Genomic DNA, 11979 nt, shown 5'->3' on the forward strand with positions numbered 1-11979 from the left:
GCTTACTCTCTCAACATGATCTCCAAGTACACCCCCCATAACTTCAGGGTTTTGTGTGTGTGTGTGTGTGTGTGTGTGTGTGTGTGTGTGCGCGCGCGCGCGCGCGCGCGCGCGCACGCATTTAGGCATGGATGCGTACACAAACGATGTCTACACAAACTGTACCCGTCATACAGTTTCTAACTATGACACATACATATATCTACTGTTATTGCGATTTCTGTAGCGATTCATCAGTCGTTGGTGCCTTAGTTGATCCTAGAGTTTGGCTGCAATAAGCAAGGAGAGCAGGCGTTTTTCTCCTATATACTATCTTAATCTCTTTCCCTATAAGCCCACGAGTGTAAAGGCGGGTCCTAGAGAGCGCAGACCTAGACTAGGGTGGGCAGAACTCTGGCCCCTGCGCCCTCAGCCTCTCTCTCTCCCTCCCTGCAGCCCCCATTCTGCAACTAGCAGAGGCCCTTCTAGTTCTGATTGGTTTAAGCCAGAGTCTCCCGCTGACCCTAAGGAAGGCAGGTCACGTTCACACCCTAGCGGCAGGCCCCTGTCTCACCTTGTCCGGGATAGGATTTAGCCACGCCTTCCAGTCTGGGATTCATAAATAGAGGCCCAGACAACCCACCAGCATCTCCAGGATCCAGTCCCAGTCCGGAGGAGCTCAGCAGCAAGCCTTGGGCACAGTGCGCACGGTAGGTATACCAGGACGGTAAGATTGCAAGCCAGCCTGAGCCAAGAGCTCCTGGGACCCCGAGAGTGTCCATCTCCAGGGAGCATTTCGGCAGTGGTGGCCTCCTGACTTCCAAGAACCGAAGCCATCCCAGCCTGGGAGATCCAGACAGCACAGCGCGTGGAGGGTGCTGGGATACGCCAGCCAGCATGTTCTCATCTCTGAGCACGTTCTCACGGGAGGAGCAGGTGCCCTGGAACAGTGCTGTCCCTGGGTGGCAGGCTTTCCGGGAAGCGTACTGGTATTCTGCAGCCTCTGGCCCCTGCGTGCCCCTGCCCTCTGCTGGAGTTTGCACTTGCTGGTATGTAAATGACTCGATCCTGTGGCCCCCAACGGAGCCCTCCTGTGAGGTCCACGCCTGCCTGGTGACTTGGCCTTGGGCCCCCACAAAGATGTCCTCCAGGGATGTCGACAGCTTCGGTGCCTACATGGGAAAATCGTTGACCCTGGAAGCCTACAACCCATTTCCTGAGCCCTGGGCGCCAGACCTGTCAGCCTCCGGAACCAGGACCTACAGACTATTTCCCGAGCCCTCAACTCCCAACCCTTTTGCCCTCCCCGCTCTTCCCGAGGTCATCTCCAGTGGCTGGCCCCAAGGAGGCTGCCAGACCCCAGCCAGCTCAGCCCTGGGGCCTGCAGTCCAAGGCCTGCCTCCAGGGCCACCTCTCTGCCCTGTTCCGGTGACAGAATCGGCCTCCAGCCCCGAACTCCACCCCCTGCCTCCTTCCCCACTCCAGGACCCTCAGCTCCAGTTCCCTAGATGCAACTTTCCCCGCCGACCACCCAGCAAGGCTCACCGTCGCCTCCTCTTTGACAACTGATTGGACATGGCCCACCTCTTGAGTGACCTCCTCCCCCAAACCCCTCACTTCTTTGCAGCTTTCATTGAGGTTCCTCAAGCTGTTTTCATAAAGTGAAAGAAAATGAAAACAAAAGGCAATCAAGAAGCTAAGACAACGGTGGACTACTATGGGCAGAACAAAGCTTTGATGGATTGAAGATGGGTAAATAAACAATCACCACTTTGAAGCAACACTGCATTGTCTTCAGTTCTGATGCGGCTGTTTCCTGGGTGTGTGACATGGGACTACATTAGGATCTTTCTAGCTTCAGTTTCTCCAGTTGTGACATAGTGGGAAAAATAGCGGTCCATGCATTGTCATTGGGTTGGTGTTGGGATTGAAGTAGAACATTGTTGTGATCAAGTTATGTACCATGCCTGGCTCATAATAAGTGCTCAGTAAGTGCCAGTTAGCACAAATGAACACAAGTGAATCTCCAGAAAGGGAATTGCTGGTCCTTTTGGGTACCATCCCTAAGCCGTGATGGAAACAATGAGTGCAATGCTCTGAAAAGCTTGTTGATAATTAAGAAACTGAAAAAGAGAAAAATTACTACACCCCCCCTCATACCTCCCCTACCAATCAGAACAGACATGGGGGGGGGGGAGGGAGAGGTCAGTGGGCCTTGAAAGAGGTCAGCTTTTAGAGTTGATTGTTGATATTGTTGCAGTTCTAGCTGCTCTATACATTCCAAGCTTCTAATTACCAAAACAAAACAAAAAGTGTACTGATAAGCGCTCGTGGAAACTAGAAACTCCGTTCTTAACAAAACAAGTAAATAAATGATGAACTTTACAACTTGGTGGGGGGAAGAGTGAAGGAGGTGAGGGAGGGAAGAGATAGTGGGAGAACAAGGGAAGGGGTAACAATGTCCGACAAGGTAAGCACTGATTGTCTTACTCAGGCAAATGTCACCCCTCTGTACAGTACCTTTACAATAAAATAATTTTTTTAGAAGTAAATAAATGAGCGTGTCTTTTGGAATGCTCTACCCCCCCCAAGAAGTCTCTCTGAGAAGATCTAAGACCAACCATTCTCTGCTACATTTAGATCTAATAGAAGAGACCAGACATCTGGAGGCCTCCCTATCAGGATACCTGAGATTTTCTTGCGCTCAAACAGGAAATAAAATATCTCCTAAAGAAATAAGAGGTGGGTGAAACGGCTTTTTTTCTGACCACAGGCCATTTTAAGGCACCAGTGCTGTCGGTGAAAGGGATCAACTGGCCACAAACTTATTTCAGAGGCTGTACATTACTTTCTGTTGCTGTCCTCAGCAGCTCTGATGTAAAGTTTTTTTTGTTTTTGTTTTTTGTTGGTTGTGGGGCTTGAACTCTGGGCCTGGGCGCTGTCCCTCAGCTCTTTAGATCAAGGCTAGCACTCTATCACTGGAGCCACAGCGCCACTTCCGGTTTTCTGAGTGGTTTACTGGAGATAGAGTCACGTGGAATTTCCTGTCGGAGCTGGCTTTGAGAGCTGGCTTTGAACCTTAATCCTCAGATCTCAGCCTCCTGAGTAGCCAGGATTACAGGCATGAGCCACCAGAACCCAGATCTCATTAATGTGACTCAGCTGTTCCTTCCATTAAGAGATAAAGTCTAGTTCTCTTCCTTCCTTTCTTCCTTCCTTTCTTTCTTTCTCTTTCTTTCCTTCTTCCTTCTTCTTTCTTTTTTTCTTTCTTTCTCTTTCTCTTTCTTTCCTTTTTTCTTTTTTTCTTTCTCTCTCTCTCTTTATTTTCTTCTTTCTTTCTCTCTCTCTATTTCATTTTTTATTTTGGCACTTTCTTTCCTGGCACTTGAACTCAGAGCCTGTACACTGTTCTTGAGCTTTTCTTCTTTCTTTTTTTTCTTTTTTCTTTTTTTTTGTCGGTCGTGGAGGGGCTGAACTCTGGGCCTGGGCACTGACCCTCAGCTTTTCAGCTCAAGGCTACCTCCCTACCACTTGAGCCATAGCACCACTTGCTGCTTTTTTTCTGCTTATGTGGTGCTGAGGAATCAAACCTAGGGCCTCATGCATGTGAAGGAAGCACTCTCCCACTGAGCCACCTTCCCAGCCCCTGAGCTTTTTTTTTAAGCTTAGTGTTCTACCACCTGAGCCACAGCTCTAGTTGGAGGTTTTTTTTGTTGGCTAATTGGAGATAAGAGTCTCACAGACTTTCCTACCCAGAGTGGCTTTGAATTGGGATCTTCATATATATCCTAGCTACCCCTAGTCCTAGTCCTAGCTACCCCTCAGTAGCTAGGACTGACCTCATGACTTATACTGCCCAGTAGAATGAGGTACAAGTGAATTTGGGAGATCTGCAAACCTGTGCAACAGGTGTCTTACAACTCCTTCCCCATCACCCCCCCCCCCATATACACACACACACACACACACACACACACACACACACACACACACACACACACACCCTCTTGAACCCTGGCTTAGAATTCTTGAGGATTGGCTGGGAAGGTGGCACAGTGGTATAGCGTTTGCCTTGCATGCCTGAGGCCATGGGTTCGATTCCTCAGCACCACATAAGCAAAAAGAAAAAAAAAAGAATTCTTGAGGATTGAAGACCACATGAAAGGCCTGGCTGACAGACAGCATCAGCTTTAAGTTCGCTGTGGACAGTCCACACACAGCCAAGTCAACAGTGGACTGTATCTCTCTGTGACTCCAGGCAAGGCCAGGGGACAAATCACTCAGCTGAGCCCAGCCCCAATTGAAGACTTACAGAATTATTAGCAAATGAATAGTGTGTGTTCAAGCCACAAACCTGTGAGAGTTTCTTCGGTTTCATAGAAACAGATATTTGAAACAAGGATACCACTAATTTCCTCATCTTTAAACTGTGCTTAGTCAGAAGGGATCAGAGTTCAGCGGGAGAATCAGTCAGTAGAAGAATCTGAGAAGCTATACTGTCAGAGGTTATCTTGTCAGAAGCTTGTTATAACGGAAAGACATCTTCTTGTTAGTGATGTGAAGAACAAGGGTTAAACTTTAGTTCTTAAACATTAGAAGCAAGTGCTATTTCAGTGAGTGGCAATTTTGGCTTCCAAGAGCTGCATTTATTATGTGCAAAATGTTGTTCATAGGAAAATCAGCGGGGCTAACTTTTCCTTCAGCACAATGTCACAAAGAGTGAATCTTATTTGCATATATCAAAAGCAAACCACATAGGGAATTTCCCCCTTTCTTTCCCTTCTGCCAACTACTGCAACTAATTGAGAATTCTGTGACTTTTCCAGCCGGAGAGCATTACATTGAACACATATCTGAGTAATAAGGGACACCAGCTGTTGTCAGAGAGATGGTAATGATTTTTTTAAGTAGATAAAAAGCTTATCCAATCGAATGTAAAACTGGATAATCCAGTGAAGTCCAAGGGAGAACACAACTTCATGTGATGACTCTGCACACACAAAGAGATTATCCCCGCTTCTCTCTCTAGACTGCCAGCTCAGTCCTGTTCTTCATCATTGAATTGATTACAAGAGAAGCCCAGTGCTTCTCTAACTCATTTTCTTCTATGGCTGAGAAGAATCATCTCTAAGCTATTCATATACAATAAGGGGGAGAGGGAAAGGCAACACAGTGAAATAAATATCCTGGTTTATTTCCCCACCTTTTCTAGCTCTAGAAAAGAATCCAAGCATTCTGGAAAATTCTATAAACTCTCCTGTATCTTGGCTGTGAGTTTCCCAGCACAAAAGACCTCAGCAATAGGAAAAATCAGATACAGGGGATAAAATTCTTACTTGGGGGTGACACTGTTCAAAAAGAAATGTACTCATTACCTTTTACCTTTACAATAAAAAACTAAAAGATAAATTAAGAAAAAAGAAAATTCTTACTTGGTTAGTATGTATTATCACACAAGGCATTTTGCAAAAGATGAGAACATAAAGCATCCGAGCTTTGAAATATTCCACAAATTCATTTAAAAATTATTTAGACCAACTGTAAACATTCCAAATTCTGGCCAAAGGATGAGAAGTGATGTTAATTAGAATTCAAAGCAGTGAAATGTTACCTGTAAGTGCTTCTAAAAACTAAAAGGTGGCATAGAATATAATCTCTTTCTCTTTTGTTTTTCTTGTGCTAGTCTTGGGACTTGAACTCAGGGCCTGGGCACTGTCTATCAGCTTATTTGCTCAGGATTAGAGCCACAGCTCCATTTCTGGCTTCTTGGTGATTAACGGGAGACAAGAGTTCAGACTTTCCTGCCTGAGTTGGCTTTGAACTGTGATCCTTAGATCTGAGCATCCTGATTAGCTAAGATTAGTTTGTCTTTTTATTGAATTTTAAATAAAACTTTGAAAGAGTATTATTTCAATGAAATATTAAATGGTAAGAAAAATAATAGAAAAAAATACTTCATGGAAGTGGCGCTGTGGCTCAAGTGGAAAAACGCTCGCCTTGAGCTGAAGAGCGCGGGGACAGCACCAAGGCCCAGAGTTCAGGCCCCACGACCTGACCCAAAAAACAAAAACGAAAAAACTTCAAACACAATGGTTTCTTATTTTGTATTCAATCATTGTATTTTAAAAGTATAGACTTGAAGCCGGGCGCTGGTGGCTCACGCCTGTAATCCTAGCTACTCAGGAGGCTGAGATCTGAGGATCGCGGTTCAAAGCCAGCCCAGGCAGGAGAGACCGTGAGACTCCTATCTCCAATAAACCGCCAGAAACCCGGAAGTGGCCCTGTAGCTCAAGCGGTAGAGTGCTCGCCTAGAGCTGAAGAGCTGAGGGACAGCGCCCAGGCCCAGAGTTCAAGCCCCACGACTGACAAAAAAAAAAAAAAAAAGTATAGACTTGCCTAAAATAGAAAATAAAAACTTTAAGGAGGTTTCTTGCCCATTGCAAAAATTAATATAAAAAAATCTGCATTTTACAGATGTTAAGCTGGATACTTTTTAAGTGATGTCTGATGGACTTGCTCATATCTTCTTTGAAAGATTTAGTACCATCAGAGAGATTTAATATCTTTGACAAAAGGTAGCGTCATACAGAAATTCAGAATATTTTCTTCTTTTTTATCAACATCTCATGGAACTAAAAATATTCCACCACAAAATTATTTATTTCAGTTATTCTGGTAATTTTATGGTCTACTTTATTATGGAGAAAGACTGTAGTCAATATTTGTGGTTAACAAACAGCTCCCAGAGTGCATTTTTCCATTCTGTCTTATATGAGTCTATTAGTTCATGTCAACAGAGCTTCTTCAGCAGCCCCTTCCTATCTCTGCCTTTCTTATCCTATATCAATTGTCCTATATGAATTATGTAGTTGGAATCTGTGGTTTGATCAATGATTCAAACATTTACCTAAACTACATATATTTTTGAAGTTAAACTTTTAATTGATATATTATTTGTACATATTTACAAGGTATACTTTCATAGTTTGATAGATGTATACAGTGCAGAATAACCAAATCAGGCTAATTAGTATGTCCATTTCCCCCAACATTGTCATATTTATATGTCAGGAAACTTTGCTTTCTCCTAGTATTCCACTGGTATTTGGAAATATATCATACATCATTGAAGACTGTATAGAACATAACCTTTGCTCCTCCTAGCTAACTATTTTTTTACCCATTCCCTGTTGTCTCTTTATCTTGTCCTCTACCATATTTCACTCTTTGCTTGCATCTTTGTTTCCTTCTTTTCCTATGGAAGAGATCCCTGGGGTGGCTCCTGGTCCAAAAAAGCATCAAAGAGCAAGTAACTCAGTCTCTTTAGCTTACAAGCCAGAAAACCAAGTCCTGAACAAGTGACTTATTTTAAGTCACAGTCAGACTTGGCTCAGAAGCCTCTTGTGCTTTGTTATTTGAATGAAACTTGGGCTTCATTTGATCAATTCTATCTATAATCCAGACAATTTAGATCATAGATAATAAAATTGTATTTCATTTTCATTTGAGGCTTTTGGATTAGGTTGCACACATCTATTGCAAGTTTACTAGTATATGAAAGGACCCTTTGGTTGTTTGAAATGTGTAGTTGTCTGAGATGGACTTCTCTTTTTGTTTTGGCAGAACTTAGGTTTGAACTTATGACCTTCTGCTTGCAAGACAGACATTCTGCCACATGAGCTATTCATTAGGTCCTTCATACATTAGCTGGTTTTTGGATAGTGTCTTTTTTTGGGGGGGGGGGTCAGTATTGACCATGTTCCTCTTATATGTGCCTTCTGAGATGACAGAACTTATTAGTTGAGATAGAGTTTCTCTAATTTTTTGCTCAGGCTGCTCTCAAGCCCTGATCCTTCTCATCTGCTCCTGAGCAACCAGAATTATAGGCATGAGCCACCAGTGCCCTTAATTTATCACCTGCAGTCTCCCTCACTTACTTTCCATCATGCCATCTTCATTTCACTAGAGACACTGGACAAAATCTTTAACTATTATATTTACAAGTAAGTTTTCATTTCCCTGCCTGCATTAGAATATAAGTGTGTATACTTCTTAAGTGTGAAAGGGTCTTGTCAGCATTTGTTCATGGTCTTATATCCTGCCATAAGCCAGAATCTGACACAGAACAGATAGAAAATAAATTATTAGTTTGGTAAATATTTTCTTCCATCCATCCGTCCGTCCGTCCATCCATCCAACCATCCTTTGCTATTTTATGTTGGATCTTAAGTCTTCCTTCAAAGGCAATGGGGGAATGTAGCAGTTTCAGAGATAAGAAGCCTCTGAACCCTGGATCAGGAGGGCTCTAACCTCATGAATGGATTAGTCCAATTAAGAATTTATAGCTTCATAGGTACTTTGGAAGGACTTTGTTAGAAAAGTAAGCTTTCTCTTTGCTTCATGGCTACCGTGAGTTGTGTAGCTTTCCTCCTCCATGTTCTTCCTCCATCATACACTGTCTTGGCATAAGCCTAAAAGCAATTAGGCCAAGTAATTATTGACTAAAATTTCTAAAACTGTGATGCAAAATAACCCTTTACTTCATTATGCTGATTTCTATCAGGTATTTTTTCACAGTGATAGAAAGTGGATGAACATATTTACTTTTCTTCAAAGGATCTCAAATTGCTTTCAATAACAGCTGAGAGCTTAGTTGTTTAGCTTTAAGTGAATAAAATACTGACCTTGGCAGTTACTGTAAAGCGATACAAATGAAATAAATCTATGTCTCTTGGAAATGGAAGGTGAACCCAAAGCAGGTAACTGCTGTATGAGGCTATGACTTTAAAATACCAAATTGGAAGCAATAAAAGTGAACACTTCTTCATTAATGAAAGGCAAGAAGTCAAATACAGTCTGTTGAAACTTCTATTTCTTAGCATACAGTATTTTTTTTCACTACTTCGTAACACTTTCACCCTAGATACTTCATGTTTCTATTTCCACCTGGTTTATAACCACTGCAGGGGCAGATCCAGAGATCCACACAGAACCACCTGCAGCCTCCACTGCTCTCCCTGGAGATGGAAGTGTGGCAAACCTCTCACGATTTGTCAGTAAGCACTTCTTCTTTGGCTCTGCTCAGTATCTGCATGAGAAGTGAACCCTGTTTTTCAAACTCCCTTGTAATGTCAGTAACTTCACCCATCACTCTAGAATGCTTAGAGGGTTGAATCCTTAGAGTAAGTTTTATTCTGAAGAATTTCTGTAAAAAAATTCAGCAACTGGTGCTGCGTGGGTAATAAAGAAACAATGTCACAGGTAGAGGAAGGCTATTCTTTGAATGTGTATGTGCCTTCAAAACTTAAACTTCCAAGGAAGTGGTTTTAGGAGGTGTGCATCTTGTGTGAAGGGGTGTGGGCATGATGATTCTGCCTCCATCAATGAAATAAAACCCTTATACAAAGGCTACAAGCCTGTATTCCTTGCTACATGGGAGACAGAGAGATAGAGACTGGGATATTGACAAAATATGTTTTAAAGACTTCATCTTTATCAATGGCTGGGAGGGATTGCACACAGTGGTTCAGGAAACACAAATAAGAGGACTGAAGTCCAGGCCTGCCTGAACATAAAGTAAAACTCAATTTTGAAAACAAACAGTACACAAAGGAAAAATAGCTCAAGTGATAAAGCACCTGCTTAGCAAACAACAAATTCAATTGCCATGACTGTAGTAGTAGTAATAATACTGCTAATAATGATAACTATAATAACTCTATCATAAGTATAGCATAAAAAGAATAAGATATTTAGAAATAAAGTTAAGCATAGTAGCATGTGATATGTTCAGTTGAAACTACAAATGTCATTAAAAAATTAAAGAAGACTTAATTAAATTGAGAGAATCTATATTGAAAGATTAGAAGGCTTACTATTTTGAAAATGATATGCCTCAAATTGATCTACACATTTGTTGTAATCCCTAACCAATACTGAACTATCTGCTTTGCAGAAATTAGACACACATCCTAAATCTCATAGGGAAATACAAGTGACTCATCATAGCCAAAATAATCCCAAGAAAGAACAGAGAACTCTTGAACTTCTTCATTTCAAAACTGATATAAACCACAGTAACCCTCCAAAAGCCACTGCAGGATTGCATGAGGTTAAACATAAAAGCTCACGGAACACAGGTGACAGTCCACACATACATGTATATATGCACATATAGGTATATATACACACAAATATGGATGAATATGGGGACACACTCAAATCCTCATATATTGCTGCTGAGACTGTATCAGAGGTGCAGGTCTTTTGAAGAAACAATTTGGCTTTCTCAAAAATTTAAACATAAAGTTGCAATATGATCCAGAAGTTCCATTTCTCTTTAAAAATATATTTAAGCATACACACACACACACACACACACACACACACACACACAAACATATATATGCTTAAAAATAGTCCCAAATGGAAAGCATCCAAATGTCCATCATCTGATGAACTGATAAAATGTGGCATGTGTATAAATATGTATGTATATATGTATGTGTGTATACACACACACACACACACACACACACATATATATATGCTTAAAAATAGTCCCAAATGGAAAGCATCCAAATGTCCATCATCTGATGAACTGATAAAATGTGGCATGTGTATAAATATGTATGTATATATGTATGTGTGTATACACACACACACACACACACACACACACACACACACACACACACACACGTTGCCAGAAGCTTGGGCAAAAGATCTAACAGTGACTTCAAATGGATGTGGAATTTATTGACAGTGAAAAAAATCTCTGAATTGTATAGTTTAACAACATTGAGAATTAAATCACTGAATTGTGCATTTTAAAAGAGTAAATTTTGTGGTATATTAATAATATTACAAAAATTAAGTAGTGTAGGATAAAGATGGGGTTGAAATATATTGGTGAAAATAAAGGGCTGAATGTGGTTGTATTCACTTATAATCCCAAATGATCAGGTAGTGAAGTAGAAGGATAGATCAACCTGGACAAAAGCATGACATGCTAAGAAACAAAATGCAAAAGGGTTCAGGTATGGCTCAAATAGTACATTGGCCTTGAGCTCAGTGCTTTTTTGCCAAAGTAAAAAAAAAATAGGAAGAAAACTCAAACAAATTTCTGTGGACTAGTTTTGCTACAGAGCAAAAGGTGTTAGTTTATTTTATGATTTTACCTTGGGTAGTCAAAAGAGTATAGTTTTGGAAATACTTTTGCCTTATTTTTGCCTTCTATTTAGACTTCAGTAGCTGACTGAATGGATGGAGGTTTTGATAGAAAGAATCATAGCTGGGCATTGATCTTGGTTGCTACTTGTCCTGCCTTCTTCTTCTTCTTCTTTTATTTTTTTAATTGTGAAAATACTGTACAGAGGGGTTACAATTACATGGACAAGATAATGAGTACATTTCTTATCAAGCATTGTAGCCTCCTCCTTTCTTTCCCCTTCCCATCCCTTCCCATCCTCCCCCCGCCCTCCCCTCCCACACCAAAGTTGTAAAGTTCCTTTTCGACATAACGACTTGTACATCTCATTGTTGCAATGGGTCTTCCTGTATCCCTATTTAAACGATTTGTTTTTCCCCTTCCCCTCCACAAATTATACTGACATCAAATACAGTGAAAGCAGGGGTTATACTGTGGGGGAGGGACATACATAGCAACAAAGAAATAATCTTATAAATGTGTTAGAAACAATCGCATGAAAGAAAAAAAACATATAAATACATATCTTAGGGTTTATTTCCCTAACATCACCTTATCTGACTTTTCTGCTTGACTCAGACATACACTGGTTATTGCAAATAAGGGAAACCATGGGACCTATGTTTCTTTGGGCCTGGCTTACTTCACTTAATATAATTTTTTCCAAGCCTTTCCATTTCCTAACAAATGGGGAAATGTCATTCTTTCTGATGGAGGCATAGAATTCCATTGTGTATATATACCACATTTTCTTGATCCATTCATCTACTGAGGGGCATCTGGGTTGGTTC

The 11979-nt window shown here is 41.3% G+C and overlaps 1 protein-coding gene across 1 annotated transcript; it reads left to right on the forward strand.

The window, feature by feature from the left end:
* Positions 1–876: 876 nt before the first annotated feature.
* CUNH3orf56 (chromosome unknown C3orf56 homolog) lies at positions 877–1548 on the forward strand. Its single transcript, XM_042685838.1, has one exon. It carries the CDS (start codon positions 877–879, stop codon positions 1546–1548), a length of 672 nt encoding a protein of 223 aa, XP_042541772.1.
* Positions 1549–11979: the final 10431 nt, after the last annotated feature.

Source organism: Dipodomys spectabilis, unplaced genomic scaffold, assembly GCF_019054845.1.
Source record: "Dipodomys spectabilis isolate Male_0828 unplaced genomic scaffold, ASM1905484v1 ptg000095l, whole genome shotgun sequence".
Taxonomy (NCBI): Eukaryota; Metazoa; Chordata; class Mammalia; order Rodentia; family Heteromyidae; genus Dipodomys; species Dipodomys spectabilis.

What these genes read in the sequence shown, in the direction of transcription:
- CUNH3orf56 (XM_042685838.1), top strand. Translation starts at nt 877, where the DNA reads ATGTTCTCATCTCTGAGCACGTTCTCACGGGAGGAGCAGGTGCCCTGG.